At 33.9% G+C, this 24,078-nt stretch overlaps 2 protein-coding genes across 3 annotated transcripts in view; both read right to left on the bottom strand.

Annotated features, from left to right (window-relative positions):
* The window catches only part of LOC106099646 (dedicator of cytokinesis protein 9), a 34,562-nt gene extending 27,622 nt beyond the window's left edge, over nucleotides 1-6,940 (bottom strand). Inside the window, exons 1-9 of the mRNA XM_013278244.1 lie at nucleotides 6,738-6,940; nucleotides 5,624-5,743; nucleotides 5,074-5,246; nucleotides 2,549-2,846; nucleotides 2,312-2,480; nucleotides 1,567-1,774; nucleotides 1,149-1,452; nucleotides 682-899; nucleotides 140-330 (exon numbers count right to left, since the gene is read on the bottom strand). Coding sequence (XP_013133698.1) covers nucleotides 140-330; nucleotides 682-899; nucleotides 1,149-1,452; nucleotides 1,567-1,774; nucleotides 2,312-2,480; nucleotides 2,549-2,846; nucleotides 5,074-5,246; nucleotides 5,624-5,743; nucleotides 6,738-6,785 — 1,729 coding nt within the window. The 5' untranslated portion in view covers nucleotides 6,786-6,940. The remainder of the gene's footprint in view (nucleotides 1-139; nucleotides 331-681; nucleotides 900-1,148; nucleotides 1,453-1,566; nucleotides 1,775-2,311; nucleotides 2,481-2,548; nucleotides 2,847-5,073; nucleotides 5,247-5,623; nucleotides 5,744-6,737) is intronic.
* Nucleotides 6,941-7,354: 414 nt separating this feature from the next.
* The window catches only part of LOC106099906 (BDNF/NT-3 growth factors receptor-like), a 30,922-nt gene continuing 14,198 nt past the window's right edge, over nucleotides 7,355-24,078 (bottom strand). The window contains exons 2-8 of one of the 2 annotated variants that reach the window (XM_013278596.1): nucleotides 13,184-13,271; nucleotides 12,526-12,669; nucleotides 11,181-11,278; nucleotides 10,351-10,560; nucleotides 9,860-10,055; nucleotides 9,571-9,729; nucleotides 7,355-9,448 (exon numbers count right to left, since the gene is read on the bottom strand). In XM_013278596.1, coding sequence (XP_013134050.1) covers nucleotides 8,673-9,448; nucleotides 9,571-9,729; nucleotides 9,860-10,055; nucleotides 10,351-10,560; nucleotides 11,181-11,278; nucleotides 12,526-12,669; nucleotides 13,184-13,271 — 1,671 coding nt within the window. In that variant the 3' untranslated portion in view covers nucleotides 7,355-8,672. The remainder of the gene's footprint in view (nucleotides 9,449-9,570; nucleotides 9,730-9,859; nucleotides 10,056-10,350; nucleotides 10,561-11,180; nucleotides 11,279-12,525; nucleotides 12,670-13,183; nucleotides 13,272-24,078) is intronic. The other variant, XM_013278597.1, reaches the window with a different exon arrangement.

Here is a 24,078-nt window from a genome sequence, read left to right as displayed (position 1 = left end):
TGTGAGCTCGGCCTCAAGCCCGGTGACTCTGTAAATGCCTCTTCAAGGCAAACAGTGGCCATTCAGTCACAAAAAAAGGGGATTCATAGATTTCGAGTTGTAGGATTTCTTAAATATAATAAAAATGCCTGTTTCTTACTTGGTATAGGTTCATTGCTATGTTGTATAGTGATACTGAGCCAGCCCGGCACCACGGTCAGTTTAGACAATTTCTCAGGTTTTCTATAATCCGATAGGATTTTAAGCAAATCTTCATCAGACATCTTATTAGGTTCCTGTCGGTATATTGCGGGGAATTCAGGAGTTGTATCCAAATCATTACTGTAAAGCCTGAAAAATTAAGATAGAATATTATTATGGTTACAAATATCATTGACAGTGTGTACAGTCAGCTGCACAAAATTTACTCGTTTACAAAGCTTCAGAAACTCAGGTTTAATAAAAACATGCATGCCTTATTCGTTTGTACACTTTCGAACCTGAATAAATATTATTGACTCAGACATGGATACTTATTTTTGAAAACGAAAACCTATAAAAGTATTGTAAATTTATACATATTTATGTAGCTGATTGTACATGTGTCTTCCCATATAATAAATATATTTTCATATAATAAATTAAGAAAACGATATGCTTTACTGTTGTTGTTTCTGCATTGTGAAAAAACATTAACATTACCTGAATAAAGGTTTAGCAGCCCAAGCGAAGGGCATTCTATAGTTGCCGACGCGATTTGCGTACGCTTGTACTGTTTTGTGAACTTTTAAGCCAAGCCTTGGGTCTTTGGTTGCCTTTAGATACGGCTCTAGGACTTGGCTCACGTGACCTTGAAGGATTTTGTCAATTTTCACAACTAGGAACAATTCTGGATGAGGATTATTTACTGATAAAACCACCTGAAAAATACGAAAAGGCCTTTCATCCATACATTTTTATCAAAATATACAAAACATTGCCTTTCTTAAAAATTATTGTTATAATTTTATTAGAGTTTGTAGCTTAAACGGCTGAACGGATTTCGTTAAAATTTGGCAGAGTCAAAGAGGAGAATCTGGAAGAACACATAAGCTACTCACTTTTGCTTTTTTTTTAATTTCATGCGGAATGAGTCGCAGGCGAAAGCTAGTATTTCATAACATTAATACCTGTTTCTTCGACTTGAACCATTCCTCAGATATCTGTTTGACATCCAACTTGACGTCATAACTAAAGTTCTCGACCAGCGACTTGGTGCATTCCGCGTGCCTGGTGAGGTCAGCCACGGCGGGGTGGTTGAGGTCGAAGTGGAAGTCTTCGGTGAGCTTGCAGGCGCTCCTGGCGTCGTAGAGCGCGAGGTGCGTGTAGTATGGCTCCACTTGGCACAGGAGCTCCTTGTCGCCGTCTATCGGCGCTTGCAGACGGAACTTTAAACTCTCGCATTTGAGCAAAATTCTCTGACCAAAGTGCTCTCTGGTAATTTAAAGACCAAATTAGTTTTCACATTTAAAATAACATAATATAAACAGTGGTTAAAGAGGTATTTTAGACGTAAACTTTCACGTCCATGTTAGACTTACTACTTACTTGAATGGTTCTAATTGTGGTTCAGGTGAAGGAGTCCGTTTGTATGGCAAATAGAATATATTGGAGCGAGATTCATTCCTCGCCGCCGCTATAGACATGTCAGTTTCTCTCGAGTACCGCATCAAAAGAGGGTTCATGCTCTGTTCCAAGCCCTTTAGGGTCCCGTATGTAGGAGGAGGTGGTTCCGCAGTCAAAGATATATCCGCATCTAAGAACATTTAATTTTATTTACGGTCAAAATGAAATAAAAACAAGATCTTTTCACATTTAAAAGCAAGATAACATTTAAGTAATTCTTATTAACAATGACCCAGAAAACATCCAATTAAATTTATATCTCCGAGTGCAACTATTAACGAAATATTGTTATTTTCAACATATCCGAGCTTGACCTTGTCCTGTCTAATGATAGATTTATACGATTGTCTGTTTCGCGTAAAAAACAAAAATAGGTATTTATTACAATTCCGCCGACTGGTGTTTGTAAAATTGCGTATTCTGATCACGTAGTCCACATTTGAAAAGACACCAAAAAGATTTGGATCCAATATTTTTATCCTGTTAAGATGATAATAGCTGAATATTTGTATTTTCTGTACATTTATTAATAACAAAAATACTATCTCTTTGTACTAATGAACATTTACTATGTATAATAGTGATAAACTAAAATTAAACAGAATTATTTGTCACGATTCTATGTCACGATGGCGGTGGCTGAAAAAATAACAAAGGACAGTAATACCTTTGTCTAATATTTCTTCTGCTTGACTATTTTCCTGACTATTCTTTTTTAAAGCAGCCTTGAAAGCGTTTATCCATTCGTTCATTTCCTCCTCATTTTCCGTCGCAAAAGTGTACCCTTTATTTGCGGCCATACGTAACTCGAAACAATATCGTCCACGCTTCGTGTTCTACAAATAAAAGTCGATGTTTAAAATCGATTCACGTTGCATTGAATACAATAGGAAACAACACTTACTCTAACAACATCGGAACAAAAGTCCATAACGATGGTAAGTTTGGTGTCTGTTTTCTTTTCATCTTTGTATACTTCGAGTATGTAGGCACCGTCCGCTTCCCTGACCATTGAGCAATATCGTTTCTTGAACGATTTAGAGGCAAGATTACTAAATATTCTATCTGAGCCGATTTCGGGTCCTTTGAGTAGATACCCTTCTTTGGTTCCAATGTCCACTTTGGCTGCTTGAGCTTCATTATCACTTTCATTTTCCGCGTCTATATCATACACTTCTTCAGTCAATTTATCGTCTACTAATCTGTGCGGGAGAAATTAAAAAGTTTTTATCCATAATATTGGTATTAGAACAGCTTAAAATAGATCGTGCTTATATTATAAATGCGAAAGTTTCGATTATTACTATTAGGTTGATGGATGTTAGTTAGAGTTTGTAGCCTAAACGGCTGAACGGATTTCGATGAAATTTGGTATAGATGTAGAGGATAGTCTGGAGGAACACATAGGCTATTCACTTTTGTTTTTTTTTATTTCCACAAGGACGGAATCGCAAGCGAAAATTAGTTGTTCTATATTTATCTTTCTAAATTATGCAATTTGTCTAAAATAATAAAGCATCATCAAAACCTTGAAGGTTGTTAGTAAATGAAAGATGCTAGTGATTTAATAACCTGCAAGGTAAAAAACATTTGTGAATAATGCTTTTGATAAGCAACGGTTGCATCATAAAAGTTAATTTGTTAAAGTCCCGGTATTTGCTCAACCGCGACTCTACACCTGCGGAATATCCGTCTAATATAACTTAAGATTGTCACATAAAGTTATGTCTAACATCCTTGTTATTCTTTAAATGCTTTGGAATTTTATAACAAAGAATTATTTTTTTCTAAGATAGTCATATCCATGTTAAGATCTTCATTTATATAGACGTGTTATGTTTATGACAATAAAATTGCATTAGTTTAAGCTATACGTTGCATTGAAGACAACGGGAAGCCCTACAACAAACTCTTATACGTCACCATAACAAATAGATTTGCCTAATGAATAATATTTCGAGTTACAGGAAATAATACAGTTTGATAGCAGTCGAGGAAACATTACGAGTTTCAAAAAATTCCTATCATGACCGTGTAACGTATGTTAATTGTTTCGCTAATAAGCAAATGAGCTGATATGTCGAGAGTTAACGCTTTTGTTGTGTTCTTTTTGTATTTTAGTGATGTATAGAATGTAACATAAACCAGATAATGTAATAATAGAACGAGTACATTAGTGATAGGGAAGATATGTTTTACAATATTCTTTTTACGATGTATTTGCAAATAAATAGTTCTAGCAAGGTCAAAGGGATTAAGAGGGTTACAGTTACGAGTTAGGGGCTTCAAGAAAAGAGCGTATTCCTTCCTTAAAGTCCGGCAAACGCATCTGCGGTTCCTCCGGAGTTAGGGATCTCCATAAATGGGGTGAAATAGCTCATTTAGCCGCTTTTGTTATAAAAAGTGGTTGCCAACATTCTTGCTCTGGTTTTTATCGTCACAATGCTGTCTTTGTGTAGATAAAGTTAAAAATGTTCACTCTCTGTTTAAAATTACAGAAATAACAATTAATTGCGTGCTTCGTCAGTACTCACAGGCTAATATTTTATTGACGGTATGACCGTACAAAACCTTTACTATCTACCGAAATACTCTGGGCCAGATATCAAACCGGGCGGATATCCAGGTGGTCAGCGGCGCATAATTTTCGGCCATCAAGTACTGTATTGCGCAAATTACGTCCCGGCTTCAAGGAAATCTTTATAACACTAGTTTGTATCTCGAGGTCACGGCCAGTTATTCCATAACCATTGCATTGTAATGTTTGTAGGTCAAGTTATCAAACGAATGAATATTTCTGTATGTTAAAAATCTTGTAAAGGAAATAATGTTGGCTGTGTGACGTCATAGTTATGACTATTGTGGATACAATAGGCGTGACATTGTATGTCATCAGATAAAGAACGAAAGAGATAAGTCGACTAATTCCGACCGGAAGTTTACGAACGCATTTACATAGCATACATTTACGTAAATAAGATTCAATATTTACTTTAATACATAAGTATTTGGACTTTCTCTACAATATTTACTGACCATTAGAGTATAATAATCTAGAGGCTAACTTCGACTAAAGTCGGTGGCTCGGACAGATCATTTGCGGTACAGTTATAAACTCGGTAAAAACGTATACCGTAATGATCCCTGAGCCGCGTAGATTAAAATTCGAACGAGATTACATTCAATCACTCCTCTACTTTTAATAACCTTGGACCTACGTCGAATACGCATATGATAAATGTGACTAAATTAAAAAAAAAGTGTATTTATTAGGAAATATCACTAAATAAATTAAACTGTAATTTTTCACTTTAATAATTTTAAAATTTCTTCTCATACCATAAAATAATTTATACAATATACAGAAAAGTCAACAATTTTTTTTCAGCTACAATTCCAGCTAACATAAATATTAAATCCTGTACTTACCTTGGCAAGTTGAGACATGTTCCAGAATAGCTGTTATATTTGTAGTGTATGAGGTTCCAACTGGAGGCATAGCTGAGTAGTGCCTGTCGTGTCAGCAGGGGACAGGTCGCTGCTGTCCTTACATCCGGCACAGCTGTTGTTACCGTTCTCCATCTTCTCGGCAGAACAACACTCTACACAGACAAACGAAATTACAAGAATTTTGGAACACACCCTAAATCTTTTAAACAAATTATATTTCATATCAAAGGGTGAAAGGCTATTTGTTTTAAGCACTATTATGTTAAATTATCAGGAGAGCCATTAAAAGTTTTCATTTATAGAAAACAATATAAAAGCAAAATTCTGAAAATAATTTCAATTATTAGATTTTAAGACCGCTTCTAGGTTAAAATTACTATAATTCTGCATACTTCATTACTTATTTCATATTTAAAATTCTGAATATATGAGTTAATATCTCCCAAAACTGGCGGTTAAAACAAATAGCCTTTCTACCATCAATATATACAATTTCAAGTCATACAATTACATTGATAAAACAACTTACAGAGACATCATCAGTAGGATATATGAGTATATCCCTGAGAGGATCATTGAGCAATAAAGTTTTGTTCTCCTGGATGTATTGTTCAAAATCTAACACTGTGCTTTTATTAGCAAGTATATTCTGAAAAAGTAAAAAATGTTTATATTAATTATACATTGATAGTTGTATATATAAATACTGCATTGACTATAAAATCAAAGGTAAGGCTTCCACTGATGCTATATTCACAACCATGAATGAAAATCCAAGTCCTTAAATGATACAAAAATTTAACCATTTAATGAGTAAAGAATGTAATAAAACATTTTTACAGACTTACAAATAAATGCGGTATAAAGTAAAACTTAGGAATAAACTGAGTGTAAGCAAATATTAGCGCAAATTTTGCTTATACTCAGTTTATTCCTAAGTTTAACTTTATATCACATTTAATTGTAAGGCTGTTAATCTTTAAATGAGTATGATAGTAGACAGTACTGACCATATTAGCAAAGCTACAGAATTTTACATTACAAAAGCTTGAAGTAAGTCTTATGCAGGAGTTCAACAAAGACTTTAGTGTTAACAGTATAACATAATTGCTATCTATGAATATGACTAAATGTTATTATCTCATATCAAAACAAGGTCCTGCTTCAACAATACCACACACAGAATAAATGTTATGTCAACATTACACACAAATTAACAGAACAATACAAAGTTACTTTTGTATATGTGTCACCATAAAATTACAGTAATTTGTTTGAATTAAAAATATAAAAACAAATAAAAACGGCAACATTTTACGTGTTTGGGTCGTAATATTATTTGCAATGATAATAAAATAAAATTTATGTTGTTATTATTAATTATGTGTTTATTTTTTTTATGCAATTTATTGAAAAGATAACTGCAATGCCCTTGAATATATTTATTTTGAATACATCCAAAATTCGTATTGCAGATGTTCTAGCGCAAATGAAAGTTTACGAAATAATTTATAAATAAATTCCATCAAACTTTAGAAACTTTGTAAACGTGAAATATGAAAAATAGAATTAATATATTCTACATCTTTCTAAATTTACATGCAAAAATAGATAGAATGGGTTAAAACTATACAAATATTTACCTCATATTCAGCGCCATTCTTTTTTGCTTTAGAATTGACAGGGGGCATATTGAAATAAACTGATGCACCGCATATGAAATACTTTTTATTTTATTCGTCTTGTTCACTTATTTACATTTTGAACACGTCGAGCAACATTCACAACACCAAACGCCGAAAAATTCTAATGAGAGCGAAAAATGATGTGACAGAAGGCGGTGGCGTTTGGCATTGACGCAAGTTGAGATTGCCAGATTGATTTTCACAACTCCAATGTTGCCATAATGCATGGTTTACACTAGGCCAGTACAGTTTGTCAGAAGCGCTCTGATTGGACCGTCAATTTTCTGACACAGTGTGAACGTTAACAGGCGCCAATGAGTGTTCTTGTTGTCCAACTCAACTGGCCAACTGCGAACTGGGCATCCGTTTCGCCATAACGTTTTGCAACGAGATGGATTATGAAAAAAAAAGTAATGCAATTAACTGGACTAGGTGACTACTCTGTAGGTTTTTAAATAATTATTACTTTTTTGTAGGTATTAAGTACATAAGTAATTACTGAAGATAACTTTTTATTGTTTTATGTTATTGTTATGTTATGTTTATAAAAAAAGGTAAAAAAAAAGACAGTAGTATAGGTTTTCACTATGTAATTTTCAATACAGGTTCTTTTTAATACAGTTGTTGGTTTACGAATCTTACCTTTCGCTATGTATAATACACACGATATTCTACAAACATACATTAATAGTAAACATTTAACAACCATTCTTATATAAAAATAGAAAAGGTGGGGAACGAATGTATTCACATTTTTGAACATTACATTTGTTGCGTTAATTTTATTTCGAACTCTACCAAAATGAATTGAAAATTAGAACAGTAACTTTGTGCACAACTTTTAACATTATAAGGAATCATTAATCATATTTTTATTAACGCCAGTAGTATGCTTTTTGTTATATTTTGATTTATAAAGGTTTAGGGTTAATAATTTTCTAGAGAGCCAAAATACACTAAACAAGGTTTTGTTGCCCTTAAATTTGTACAGTGCTGTTATTTAAATAAACAGTAAGTTGGACTGCTTTATTTATTTTTAATGTTATCCGATTAAAAATAATAAAATTTATTTCCAGGAGTATACAAAACTCCTTAAAGCAGCATCTAAATAAGTATTATAATACATATTACGGTATACAAGATTATAGTTTATATCAAGCAATCGTAACTATATACAATTAATATAAATAAATTATGATTGAGGTAGGTGTTTCATAGTTCTACCTCATCAGTCATTTGTAGGTTGCGATTTTTGTCACTACGAGCTACGAGAACAAATACATAATTCTTTCCAACGAACACTGACTTGTTAAAAGTTTGTATAAATTGTACTTTTTCCTTTAATTCAAGTTAATTATACTTAATTTTTAAACTTATATTAAGACATCTATGAACAACCAATTTACACTTATTTTAAATACAAATAATAAGTAGGAAATAATTTCAGAGTTTTTTTACCAACGAATTTAAGTAAATCTTATTATTTCCTATTTATTTTTTACTCGAATTTATTTTAAAAATCAATTACACCTATCTTCTTTACATTTTGGTATGTTTTATGGCACAAAATATTTAGATACATTTTATACGCACGAGTATATCATATTTGTGGATATTGAAAGGTAACAATTCCAAGTGTTGGATATAATTTACCTAGATCGTAGACTAATATGAAGAGAAAAAAATATCACACTAATCAATTGAGTATTAATTAATTCCATCGAGTTGTTCTTCATGTTTGATAGTCGTAACATCGACGTAGACATATGACGTAAGAGATTTATCAGGGCTGGTTCGCGGCGGGTTTTGAAATTGCGCGCCATCTGGGTTTTGATCTTGCGCCTGCGCCGAATCACGTAGCACATATTGAGAGCTTGACGGTATCGCCGTAGGTCAAGTATATTCCTCATCATCGTCTTCGTCCTCGCTAAACTCGGATTCCGGATCGGGGTCAGGGAGCGGCTGGAAATAGTTGACCGGTGGGTTTCGCGCTGGCACCAAGTATCCTAAAGAATCTTGAGGAGGCGCTGGGGGTCGCGGTAAACGCATTTGAGTAGTCGTGCCTCCCGCTTCCGCCGCCGTTTTCAATTTGCTACAGATTTCGTCAAAACCGATTCTATTGCGAGGATCTTCCTCCCAACATGCGCGCATCAGTTCACAGGCAAATATAGGGCAATCCTCCGGTGGGACTAGAACTATGCCATTCAAAATTAATTTGGTAGCCTCGTCATTGTTATGACCATAGAATGGTTGTTTACCCCGACTGTAGATCTCCCAAAGCACGACCCCATACGACCAGACGTCTGATTCGTGAGTGAAGCGAGCATAAACTATGCTCTCTGGGGACATCCATCTTACAGGCATAGGTCTTTCTCCTCCCATTTTGTAGTAATCACAAGTGTAGACGTCCCGAGACATGCCGAAGTCGGCAATTTTAACGGCGAGATGCGCGCCGACCAAGCAGTTCCTGGCTGCGAGGTCTCGATGCACGAACCGGCGGGCGGCGAGGTACTGCATACCGAGTGCCACTTGCAAAGCGACGTGAAGCAAGCTCGGCTTGTCCAGCGTCGGGCCCGATCTCCCGCCCCCTCGCGACCCGCGTAACACACCTGCTAAGTCTCCCCATTCCATATATTCAAAGACCATCCAAGGACTCGCACTAATATCATCTGCAAAAGATATAATTAACAAAATATTATTCATCAATTTTATAAGTAGAAGCCGAAAGTAAAGTTTACAAGGAATTATCTGGATAAAGACGTTATACGAGTAATTAAAATGTATAAATCACCTCTATATACAACTCCAACAAGACTTAAAATATTGGGATGTCGGAATGCGGACATTATGGACACTTCTCGTACGAAGTCTTCTTCGGCGCTACGTCCTGCACTCTCTTTCAGCACTTTGATGGCCACGACTTGTTCTCCGCTGTTTGTTCTTAGAACTCCTATAAGAATAAATACGTAAACTATAAATTTCAGTTTGTAAAAGAAAATTTCAATGAAATTTGCTCTACTTCTTGTTGATCGTTCTTATCGGGTATTACGTGTAAATTGTAGTATGGTAATAATACCGACCTTTGTGTACTTTGCCGAAGCATCCCTCCCCGACCTCCTCTAGGAAGGTCAACGCCTTGCGGTCGAGCAGCGGCACCTGAGGCTCGTTGTCGTCAGTCCGCCGCGGGTCCGGCGAGCCCGGAGCAGCGCCGCACACGCCGTACTGCGGGTTCGTTATATACCGTTCAGCAAGCAGTGGTTCCCCAGGTCTGATACGCTACAAACATAATCTCAGCTATTTTGGGGCGATTCACGAGACATTTGATTAAAATAGCTGTAGAAAATAGTAGCATGTACCATTGGAATGTTTTAAAATAGTGGGTAATAGAAGCTTGAAGGATTTTATGATCATTTTTAAATTATTAAACGTTTCCAAATTCACAAAATAGTTATTTTAGAGAGTTTAGTTAAGTTCATGTTTAAAATGCAATGAAAAAACATAAATTAAAAAGCTCTATTAAAATGTCTATATCGTATCAGTATAGTTCTTAACAATACAGCTGCGTTCTTACCGGTTTTACTTTTCCGTCGACAGGGCACATGCGTCTTCTGATATAGAGGAATATAGCCGTTGCTATCAGGAATAGAAGAAGTGCTCCCCCGACTACCGCCCCAATGAGTATGTGCTCACTAGCGCCAATGTTGCCGCCCGGTTTCACAAACGATGTATCGCTCAGAGGAGACTCCGAAAACTCTTCGCTGCTCACCAGGGATTTTGGGGACTGTTGGCAAAATTAATAGTAAATAAAAATGAATTATCAACTTTATATCAGTAACTGTAGCGCCAATATATGGCTAATATATAATTTATATAATTACAGCGACGCTAAGCCTAAACAACAAGGAGATAAACTGTTAAGGCAAATCGTAGATTAAGTACGTATTTAAGAAAACGTAAACATGATTCATATTTATGACGTCATGAGTCCATCAAGATTTCATCAATTTTTTGCACGTCCCCCAATTCGCGGGACGTTGTCAATGTTATCACCCCGCACCTATTATGAATATTTATCAGTCGCTACGGAAAAGCACTGATTTCGTTAACATTCTGACGCCAATGGATCTCACAATCAATACACAGTGATAAAGTTAATGAAAACAGTGAGTTAAAATATGAATCATTTATATAAAAATCTCCGAATATATGCGTAGTTCTTTATTCAAGAGTAAAATTACATTTATCAGCAAATGTTCGTTTTTTAATCTCTTCTTAGACCAAGCTGTAATCATTTAGTTTTTACACGTCAACAAATGCAATGGAGATCAATCTGTCTGATGGTTGTTGCCTCTTGGTTTTATGATCTAGAAATTGATTGTATGAGACTTTGTATTTCTTTACCTGTGCAGGTGTAGGTGGCAGGGCATGTCTTCCATCTGTCGAGCTGTTCGACGTCAGAGGTGGGATGATGTTGTGTATCGCAATCGGACTCAATGGTACTGAAACAAAACACATAAAGTTACGAAGTTCTTTTAATAACGAAGATACAATAATTATTTTTTGTATCTATTATTGGTAGTCATTTGTTACATTGGTTTAACACGTTTACCGCAGCAAGTGAAATCATACTTCTTCATCTGGTGCAGCGGCGGGCCAAAATGCGCCCCCAATGATATTTCCGCCAGTGCGTGGCAGGTCTTTCTAGACCCACCAGTAGGATAGATTAAATTGCTATAATTTTGTAGAAATATAATGTATACATTTTATGTAATGTATTGAATATACCTAAGATAATCGTTTCGCACTAGCGAGAGGGACATTAATTTCTGCGTCCGCACTAGCTTAAGTACCGCGTCAGGCCGATATCGGCCTGTTAGGCAGAGAATGTGTTAAAAACAATATTCAGTTGCAACTTTTTTATGCTTCAATTGCATTCAAAGTGTAAGCATCTTAAAAAGAGATAGAGTCATTGTTTTAAATGTAAATTATATTAATCACTCTGTTTGAATAACACGGATATGAGAGTTTGTTATTCCATCGTATAAATTGCCAAATACAAGGCCCAACCCTGCGTACAGCAGTTAAAAGTATGCAAATGTTTTGTATTCGCAATCAATGTACGCAATACGCAATAAATTGTTACCTTAACTGTTTATAAATAAAGAACTTGAAGCGAAACGCAGCCAAATGATAGTGAAATTACCATAAATAATAACTGCAGGCAACATTATTCATCCAGTCGATCATTTAACTATTGAAATATTGTTTGTTGTTTATGTTACGTGAAATATTTACTGAGAATAGAGTATTACAATAACTCATAAGTTATAATTGAAATGTATACTTAAAATAATGCCCAACTATAATGAAAGCTCGAGCGGTTTGCATCAATAGCCATAGTTAGTTCTTTAGTACTGACTAAAAGCGGGAAACAATACTGTAGTTCGTCATTGTATTGAATCTATTTATTTAATTGGAATACCAAAACTACGAGTATTAAATTAATTTCTGGAAATATCTATTAAATTTAAGATACGAGATTAAAGTAACATAAAGCTTTAAATATAAAAAAGTGGAATTACAATACATATTGATTTAGTTATCATAAAACTACGAATGAAAATTAAGTATTTAAAAACAGAAAAATGATAAAAAAAATGTTCAGTCAATGAAGTTAGAAAGATCTATGAATTAATGAATGTTTTCTTTTATTGTGTGGAAAAATACAAGTTGTTTCTGTAATTACCGATGCTACGCGGGCACTTCAAGTCATCCTTGGCGGGTTCAGCGTTTGATGTGCAGATGCAGTAGTGTACTGTACTGTTGAAGTGCATGCACGCCGCGTCCTCCGGGCACGAATTCAGATCGCAACCACCCTGGATGAATTTAACTGAAAACAAATGATTTACAACTGTGTGAATGACACATTTAAAGAACATTTCTCTCAAACATTACTTAAAAACTTTTTAATAGTAATTTTAATATTTTTAAATTAATCGTTCAATGCATAAAGTCTTAAGATTCGTATTCGCGATTAATTTTTAAGACTTCATGAGCAGACTCGATCTAATCTTTAATCAATGAATTTATTTAGCTTTTGATCTTCACGTTCAAAGTAAATTAAATTATAAATTAAACGAATTTTCGATTGCAATCTCATCACCAATGTGACATTTTATTTAATTTAATCACATCCTTAATTAATTATTACCACCTTGTGGTTATTTTCTACTTATTCGTTACAATTATGTTACAAATTACATAATAATCATAACCTTAAAGTACCATTAAATATTACTGCTGCTTTTAGAGTCGTATAATAATTAGTTAAGTAAAATCTTATTAAAAGACCCCCTGGAGTGACCATTAATCAGTCTGGCCTATAGAAGAAAGAGGTTTCTTACTCGTAGAGTTTTGTTGCGACGCGGGCACCGTAGGCCGCGCCTCCTCCCTCGCCACCCTTGCGAGCTTTGCACCATTTTTCCGCTGCGGCTGCAACAAACAAATGATTGTTTACGACTTAACAAATAACAATTAATTTCCTTTGTAATAAACAACGGAATGTGAACGTTATTTATGAGTTGCGGTAATTATTCTAGACGTCGGATTAAAAAGGCATGCAGGCGTCTTCTCGTTGCCCGTCGTACATGCCAAATAGCTTTTAAACATCTGATTCCTGTCATTAATTACAATACATCATCATGTTAATTACAGTGCGCATGTTTTAAGTCTTATATATTTACATAGATCGAGTTACCTATAGAAGATTCTCCCAGTTTGAACTTTAGATAATACATAACGTTCTTGTAACTTCAAGTCGGATATAAATGTGACAAAACCCATATTTTTTTACAGCATTTGAGTTATTTCCACTAAAATTTCTAGTTGCCAGTTGTTTAGTGTCCATTTGTTGAGATTATGTGGAGTTTAGGCTACTTACTAAACGCTGAATTCCTACTGCACTGTTTTGTGACAATCCAAATTAAATTGCTTTGAAATACTAACTGTACATTTCTCGATAGTTTTGAGCTCTATGGTTTTTTTAACTAGCTCTATGGTTTTTTTTTTTCAAAAATAGATCGATAAACGATCTCGTTTGATACCGTGTTGACGTATTGACTTTAATATTTCTAAAATTTTAGTGATACGAGTGTAGGCTATTATTTGTTAATGCAGCTCTAGTCGTGTTCAGTTGCTAATTGAAATTTATGTGATATTTGCAAATCAATTGCAACATATAAATCATTTAATTTATTGCAGCCAAACTGATAATGGGGTTACTAGTCGTTTGCAGAGGTATGTTTATATGTTAATAATTTATATGTAAATATTATTTCTACATAATTATTACTATCTTATATGATACTTATAAACTATGCAAGGTTATATCTATGTATTGAAGGGTTGGTAGCGTGCTGAATTATTCTTTTAAATATTGTTTACTTAGTACAGTTAAAGCTAGTTTCTGACAGTGACAAGGGTTAATTTTGATCAGCAGTTGTTTTAATATTTTCTATTCTTAAAGAAATGTCTCTAGGGTAAGTTAAACTGATCTTAATCGTATATTAAAAAATGTTGTTTGACAGTTAGGATCACTTATTCTGCTGCTACGTCTTAATACCAAAAAAACTTATCTTCTAGATAAACTAAAAGTCATAACCCTTGTCAGAAACACTTAATAGTGACTCGAAATAAAAATAAACATAAGTTTCGTTTATAATGATTAAATTGATTTTGAACTTGCTATGTAAAGATTGAACAGAATATTTTTTTTATATCATAAGGTGGCAAACGAGCAAGCGGCCACCTGAATCACCGAAGTGGAAAGCGACCGCTGCCCATATGCATCATCAATCGACGGAGGAGACGCACATAAAGGATATTTCCCCTTCCTATGCGTCTCCTCCACCGTCAAATCCACTTTTCCTTCCCATCCTTTGCTCTTAAAAAGCGGATGTGAAGGGAGAGGGACTAAAATTAGGCCTAACATTTATAAATTGTAACGTTTTCCTCGAATATTTGACATTTCAATAACAAAAAGACGGTCATTATATTACAATGTAAATAATAAAAGAAGTATTATACGTGATGTTATCTGTGCAGCGTTTGAGATGTTCTGTTGAGTTATTTTGGACATGTTATCGGCGCGCGGCCGTTGCTTCGAGCAATATCTATCAAAATATACTAGTATTGTACTTTCATGAGCATTGGTGGTAATGTTATGTTCAATTTTAGCACCAATAAAATCTACAATATACCTCAGTAATACTTATTAACATTTTTAGTAATGATTAATGACATTTAAAATTAGTTTTCGTTCATTTTAAAAATTGAAAAAACTATAAACATGAAAGCCAGATATATATTGAATAAATACCAATCATGTTGGTACGTATGGCATGTTCCATGGAAAATGGAACGCAAATAGGATAATATTTGTCCTGAAATCTCATTTCGTAGTTTGAACACTGATTGTGTTCGTTACACGTGGCATCGAGCAGAATTAACTGCGCACTGATACGAACTCTATACAAGTTTGTTTTATAACTTTTATGCGAAAATTTATGGATATAATTTCGTTAGGTATGTTTTAAAAAGAAACAAAATATCTATTTGAATGTTACTCTAATTGCATATTGAAAATCTGTTTATGTCAGATATAAGGTCATCCCAGACGATCATCATTATATGCATCAATGTTCAATATGAGTAGAATCTTGTTCAGTTGTTATTCAATACTTAAGATAAACATAGTATAATAGTATCTTTATTTCAATTGAATATACGTTGTAAGAAACTTAACAACCATAAAATTGGTATAAACCGCTATTATGAATACGGCAACGTGAATTTACGATCGTTCAAAGGGCGTGTAACAAAATCCATATTCTTAGATTGCAGGGTGTGTTGCACAAGACTGCATTCATCTGACGGCTGGTTAACGAGTCGTTTCATTGTGGTGGCCGAGTGAAATGTGATCGAAGGCGGAACGACGACCACTCGACAGCGTTGCAACATGCTTAGTACTTCGCTTTGTGCTCGTAGAATACTTATTATCATGCAATATTTTCGTATAATCATATCTATAATGATAATCAGAAGTCTGATTCAAATTGGTGTTACGACTCTGAAAAAATTGTAACGAGATTTATTCTTGTCTAGCAAGTGAGATTTCATACGCCTTGCCTTTTCAATTTAATGAATTGTATTGTTTGTATCGCCAAGTATATTAGGTAGAACATAGCGTGGAAACTATTTTCTCATAGGATTGAATTTCCATGACTTTCCGTAAAGAAACATGTTTCATATTATGATTGTTCTGATTTTTGTTGTGTGTATTTGAACACGTACATTGTCAAGATGTTTTTGTACACGTCCACTAGCAGTGGAAACTCAAAGTTTTGCAAACAACATGCAAGAAGTTAACTACAAGTTTGCGTGTAATCGATCCTCCGTTACGTTAGATCCTACGTTAGATCGCAGTCACAGATCTATCAACGCTTTTCATTAATTAATCAACATTATTTATAAAGACATTTAAATAACATAAATTATTAGCCAACAAAATATTATTTATTTTTCATATGATCTTATCAACCAACGGGTTTTCCCAGTAGAAGCTAAAGTTCAATTGTGCTTACATCAAATAAGTTACTTTATCTCACAAACGTGAAATACATTTTTAAATAGGAGCATTTTAACAATTATTAGCTTGGAATCATGAAAGATATTTTTTACTTTCCTTTGTATTTTACGCGTATTTATCCATACATTTGTTATGTTAATAGTAGAAGTTTCTGTAAATAGCGATAACGGTTATAATTTACTGTAAATGCGGCCAAAGGTATCAAGTTACGATACAATAGCCTTTCTACTGCACAACAGTGCTGCATAGACGTAACGAAGTCTATGAATAAATTATCATCAAGCGTAGATATGAGAAAATAGCTTATTTTATTCTGACTTTTAACAATAATTTTAGCGGTACTGTGCAGGAATAACTCTTCCATAAATACCATTTTACTTTTTACTAATGTTATAAATGCGAAAGTTTAGATGGATAGATGGATGTTTATAGCTCAAACGGCCGAACGGACCTCGATGATATTTGGCATAGACGTAAAGGATAGTCTGGAAGAATACATGGACTACTCACTTTAGTTTTCTTTAATTCTACGCGGGCGGAGACGCGGGCTAAAGCAAGTAAATAATAAAATAATTATCAATAATAACTCTCACTTTAAGCTCGTGTGGAGAGCAGTTTATTAAACGTAATATTATGTAGGTGCGATACATGACATGCAATTTTAATTTATTTATTACCATCATTTGCATACGCGTGTTAACTATCGATTCATCAATAAAATGAAGATGTTTTGAAGTGTCTTATAAATTTATCAGACTCTCTAAGAATTATAAGGCAAAGAGTTAAAAATATTTTTCCGTGTTCGTGACAAAATTCGATCTCTAAAGTGATTCCGGCTTTAGAATGAAATGATAGGACACGTATTGCCCTCCACGATTAGTTTTAAAATTAAACTCTAATTTCTATTTAGTTAGTTTGACAAAGGAAAGCGCATAATAGTTTGATTATAAGTAAAGTAACAGCTGTACTAGGAGTTATTTAAAAGGCTATCGCGCATTGGTCCAGTCCTCTCCGGTGCCCGGTAGACGAGGATAACCTAAATGGTTAAACATTGTCTTAGTTTAAATTACTTACACTAAATATTAAGGTTCTCGCTTAGTTGCTAAAATTATCTCTACATCTAAATACACTCATCACTATTAAGTCAACTACAGACTCATTTATAAACGTAAATAACAATACTTCGGGATTTGCTTTGAGATTAAGATACAAGTTCGGGGGCGGACCACCCAAATGCTCAACAGTGCCAATAAACAATCTCGCCTTTTATCTCAATTGGGGTCAACACTGATTACGTTTTCCCGACTAAGTGACAGGATAACGGTTTTAAACAATTTATTCATTTTGTAAACTCTTCTAAATTCATATCGTTTCCACAGAAAACCATTCTTAAATATGGACAGCCTACTTCTTATGTTTAACAGCAGTAATGATCTCAAGAAAGGATGGAAAAAAAAATTGATGTGACGACTTGCGATACTCCACTCAAACAAAACTATAATATTTATTATCTATGCTCGTTACCGACCAAAACAATAACTCTGTAGTTTTAGAGTAAACATATTCGTCCTACTGTCACTATTAACTTGAATTTTATAACACTAATAGTAGAGTAGAATTGGCATTTTTCTTTTTTACTTATTAAAAAAAAAAACTTTTTTTTAAGTTCCTCTGGTGATGTCTGATTCCGTTGAGTTATGTATTCAATGCGTTTCATCGTTAATAAGATTTAAAGGCCACTAAATGATCTTAGAACACTTTTATTTAAGCATTAATCTCTTGAATATCTAATAAAAGTAACGTATGCACCTATTTATAAATTTATACGTTCTCATAAATAATGTCACTGCAGTCGAGTGGGAAGATGGTCGGCATCAGATTGTGGAGATATGAAGTGAATCCGGGACTGCATATTGATGATAATTATGATGTCATTATTATAAATTTCTGGTTTCAATCATCCTTCGATGAAGCATAGTCGAGGCATTAGCTACAGTTAGGGTGAACCGGATGAGTTTGCCTGAGTTTCGGATGGGGTATGCGCCCTATCTCACAATGGTGTATTTAATTTCACAAGCAATGCATTTAATTATCCATTTATGTGAACTACGTGAACGTGAAAGCAGCCGTTTTAATTATTAAGTCACACCTACGTGAGATTTAACTGATAACCAAAGTGCGGTGCGACGCTCGGCGGGCGGCCTGCGGCTACTAACTGAACAATATCTCGATTTGTGATCATATATAAAGTTCACAATTCACTAGCGTTTGGTTTATGATTCGGATAGATATAATTATAACATTGACAGTGATGAATTGCAGCGAAAGCTGTGCGCCAGCGGTCACCGTGCGCGGGCGCAGGAAAGTCTGTAATTACATCTAGTTATTGATTAATCTACTTAGATTTGTAATTAATAACTTGACAAAGATGTAGTTGGTATATTATAGCTAGTATTGGCAACTAATTCTTTTATTAACATTAATTATGTACTTTTTTACTGTCTAAGATAACTCATATACAAAAGGTTTTCTAGTGTTTTTCAATAATAAAGAAAGAAAGTCAATTATATTCACTGTGACCAACATCGACAATTTTAACGTAGATTTCTAAGTATACGAATAAATTAATAATAAGTTTCTGAGCTTTATTATCAGCAAGTCATAAACCAATGTGCTTAAACAATTGCCGTCGGGTTTTATTAAGTCAACGCTTGATTAATATTTGAACAATAACATTTTTTCTTAGGATTATCTTCAGTTGCGTATTGTTTTAACATTATCTTTGGACGCATCTTTCCGTCAATCTTTCAGAAACAACGTGACGTCTTGACAGATTATCGATAGAAAACTCGTCTAAACTTTTAAAATTGAACTCTTTGTTTTATTAATATTAATTTAGAATAACATTCGAAAGAGTTGGCTATACAAGTACAATCGTATGAAGCGATTTTTAAAATTTTTGTATCCACAAAAGTGATTTAAAAAGAATTCCGAGTAAAGTTTGTCTTGAGCCTACTCATTTCCTATCATTTCATCGAGCCACGGTGTACCATATGGAGGATGATCGAAATTGAATTATTATTATAGGTCATGTCAGGAAACACGGATTCTATGAATAGGAACAAAAGAAGTAGGTGCGGGCTGGAGTGGGGGGATGAGGCTAAGAGGGCAAGGAAGGGTAGGGGAGGGGAGAGACAGGCACCGTCTGCGCACACCTGGCAGCGCGCATGCGCGGCGCGGTCATTAAAAATGTTTATTTAAAAATCCGACCGCTTAACGCCGGCCGGCGGTATGCAAGAGCGCGTCATTCAGGCTTCGGTGAACAATTACTCATCAAAAGGATATTTTAAATATGCCCTTTGCTCGAACGACAGATGGGTTACACTTTTCGTAGGTGGAAATTAATATACAATATGTCACAATTACAATGACTTTGGCAGCCTAAATTGTTTGACGGGTTGTAACAAGTTAGATAAAAATCTAAAGATTAGACGTAAATTAATTCATATCTAATCACTAAAGCTTTTGCTAAAGATTAAATGTTATTTTATTTTAATTTTATTTTATTTATATGAGTTACTTTTAAAACAATGCATCCAAAGTGATTAAACTATAAGACCTTTTCTGGTTTATACACTTCATATTGATGAATATCAAATCTAATTGTCTACTTGAGCCTATTTGTAACATTAATATGTAAATAAGTGAAATTAAATTTTTAATGACTTATCATTAAAATTTTACCTCGCCTTGTGATTGTTCACTATTGCTTACCACAGCCGTTGCCTACAACTCTGGTCTGTCTATTTTCCTAAAGTGTCGGAACACCGGCCGCTCGGCGATCCTTCGAACGGCTATTTAACAAAACAAAAGTCTTTCTGTAACATAAACAACATATCAAGAGCTCTACAAATTAAAGGTTAGAATAGATATACGTTAATATGAGAGGTGTTCACCTAAACATTATTTATAGGAATTTACCATACTCAAGTTATTCATGCTACACTTTGAATTAATTTTATTTCGTAAATTGCTTCAAAATTACTGTATTTATGAATTATCTCACCACAGAATTTTCGTATAGTAGAAGTAGAAGTAGAAGTTTACTTCCTACCTCTGCGATTGATTTGGTGGTTTCCTTGTTTTACGCTTAAATCTTATTCCTAGCGAAAAATCTGATGTTTTGAAAGAGCAGAAAAAAGAAAAAAACGCTTTACACGTTTTTTTTATAATTTAAGATGCGAAGAAGTGGTATAAAATATCTTGACTTAGCCACTAAAAAAATACTTCGCCTGTCAAAACTACGAAAATAGAAACTGATGTTTGGAACCTCGGAGGAACTGTCAAAACGAGAAAGATCTTTTAGCCGTGCTTCGCCGCTATGAACTATAATCCTGAAATGTTTACTCAGCAATAAAGGCGCCTAAAACGCACTAAACTATGACATAAAAAGTTTAAAAAGCTCTCAGTAGATCAAACAAGAGTCGGTGTCGGCAGCCGGCGCGGTGTCGGGTTACGCCGGCGACGGGTCACACTGTTCACAAATAATGAACACCAGATTGGTGTCAAAATGAACACATTTTATTATCCCAACAACCCGTAAACGCAACGATTTCGTCAAACATAAGTGTTTGTTTTTAATAAGCCTTCCGCAAAGGTTGAACTCCTTTGATGTATCAGACGTTTTTCTTGTTAAAACTTGGATATTCTTTTTTGTAAATTCATCGCAATGCAATCCGACGTACAATTGTGTATTGTGGTTTGCGAAACGGTTTGTTTAAGTTTATGTTACAATAAAACTTTCCTGCAAATGTTTTAGCGTTGGCCCCGATTCTCTTTATGCTATTTCTGTTATTCGTGTTTACTATGTACATATGTGCTAATTTGAATATTTCACGTATCGTTTTATTGTATTCATCTATCTATCAAGATTTACATATCTTATTCTGTCTCAAAAAAAATTGAAACCCAATGTTATAAAATTTTAAGTTTCTTAATCTGTTATTATTTTTGCAGCAATTTCAATGTAAATCAAAATTTAAATCAACTATCAAAATAACAATAAAATTTGCGATACAATTTTAGGTGCATTATTGTTAGTGTAAGTAAGAATAAAAAGATGTATTTATAAATTTATCTGTATTTATATGAAGACATATGTATAATGTAGTAACGTCTTAACAAGGAAACGTGTATTTGGGGCTTGGGAATTGGTGCCTAGGTCTGTTGATAGCGACCTATTTAGAACATTCAATACGTGAACTACTTCATGCACCTCGATCAATTTTAATTAGACATTATATACCCATAATATTGCATTGAGCAATGCTTTATGACTTCAGATGGTTTATTATACCCTCGAGATTGCAGATGTGCTTGATTGCTATGTATTTCTTACGATACAAATTAATAGTTATAACCATAAAGCATGTGAGTCACGGTAGTACCTGTGAGCCGTCTGCCCGCTGTCTACAAAAAGAGCGGTTACATAACATAAACAAAACGTCACCTAATCTAATGTTTGGATCAGCGGTGAGTCGGAATATTGAACGCTTTACAAGGTTCGATTATTTATAAACATGATACTAATACAAGTACGAGTATACAAGCTTTATTAGTATACTGTCTTTTTAAGGAGGTGCCATTGAATTTTCTCTATATAATTTCGACGAAAATATTCCTAAACAGATTCAAATATTATTTACGATTTTTTTTATATTGGAAGGAATTCGATTGCCTTTTTTAATTCATTAATTTTTAGTAAAATATTTCGGTGAAATCAATATTTTTGTAATTCAACTAATTTTAAGAGCAAAAAATATTAATTTTTAGTATGATTGGATGAAATGAAAGCGAGCCCGTACAAAGGCTTTCATTTGTTTTCATTACAGACTTATTTACTAGTTCCTTCAATCAATTACCAAAATCGACATTTAAATTGTTCCTTTTTAAACGAACGATGAACTTTTGACCATGAGTTTTTACAGCCGAAAATCATGTACTGAAAGTAATTTTTATCTCTGTTTTTCATAGACAGAAAACAAAACAATGTTTTCGTCTGTTTCTCTACATATACTTTAAGCAATTGTTAGCAATAGACTTCATATTTGTTTTAGATGTATTGAGAGACAACAGAATATTGTTGATATTATATATATCCTTTAAGCCATTATTATAGTTACCCCAAATATTGAGAGATAGAATATAATATTTGCTCTACAGCTTATGTATTAAAAAATTATTTACCTCAATACGAATATCGCCAAAGGAGTATTAATTTTGTTCATATAAGTAGTTACTTATATTTTTAATAGAAAAGATTTGGTCTTTCAAATACTTTATTCGGTATAAACGCCAAATTCGTTTCGTTTCGTTCGTTCGGATTCGTTTTTCGAGGCATTTTCAATGTTTCAATTTTCAATACATTTCAATTTTACTATTTTGTATACTGAATAATTAAGTTATACCGTTCGTTATTAAAATTAATTAATTAGAAACCTTTAACACCCACATAAAATAAGTGCGCTGTAAAACAATAACCTTTGCAAGTAGGTAGAACGTGACTTTGCATTATTTATAGCTGATCATGTTTCGATTATATTCTTACAATTAAAAATGAAACTAGTAAAACGACAAAAGGCGAATCACTACGATTATTAGATTTACATATTTTTGTTGACTTATAGTAAAAAATACTTTTAATTGAAATATATCGCAAAAATTTAATTTATATTTCATTAGCTTTCGCTCGCGACTCCGTCCGAGTCATCGATATCCTTTTAGTAGTTGAGGCTACAAACTCTAACAAACTTCCATCCATCCATCTAAACTTTCGCATTTGTTAGTATGACTATTTAATTAAATTAGTGGAAATAATACCTATTTAGATGTAAGAAAAGTGATTAACCCAACACATTCTTTAATCCACATCCATTAGCTTTTTTATCTTATTATAATGTGAATATAAGTAACTAATCGCTGATTAAGCCGCCGGAGTTTCGGACGAATGATAAATCATTGATTTCGAGTGGGTTCGAACAAGCTTTCTTTGGGTACTGCAACTGCAACGGAAACATGATACGGTTCGAGGCGAGGGTCAGACGTGATGTCAGGCGCGCTGCATGCTGCGACCCCAAAGTGATAATAATTTGTTAAAGCGCAGACGCAGATGCGGTCCTCGCACGCGATTCACTCCTTTAATTTAATGACGTATAACACCAAGAATATTATTAACAAGACAGTTTGGTAATTTATCGATTTAAATACCAGATACGATTGTATTTGTTTTATGTCTACGTTATGGTTGAATAAATTCATTCTAAAAGTTAATATCTAATAGCAGAACCAAAGAGGTTTAAAAATAAGACTAAGCAAAGTTGATACTTTACTTCAAAAATGTTTCTGGTGTCCGATAGTCAAAATCACAAACTAACAAATAGTTAATTCAAACACTGAGAAGCATATATCGGCAAATTTGACATTGAGATATTAGTTACTGTACAAAGAAGTTATCGGTGAAATATGTTCCCTATGTCCAGTCTACATATTTCTTAAATGTCTTTGATTAGAACGAAAAGAAGAAAGTTGAGATATCATTGATCCAATTAGAAATTCCACAAACAATAAGCTTATTTAAAATGAATGTGCATAATG

This window comes from Papilio polytes, unplaced genomic scaffold (assembly GCF_000836215.1).
Source record: "Papilio polytes unplaced genomic scaffold, Ppol_1.0 DF824102.1, whole genome shotgun sequence".
NCBI classification, from domain to species: Eukaryota; Metazoa; Arthropoda; class Insecta; order Lepidoptera; family Papilionidae; genus Papilio; species Papilio polytes.
Note: the sequence above shows the minus strand (reverse complement) of the source record. Positions and strands in the feature narration are given on the sequence as shown.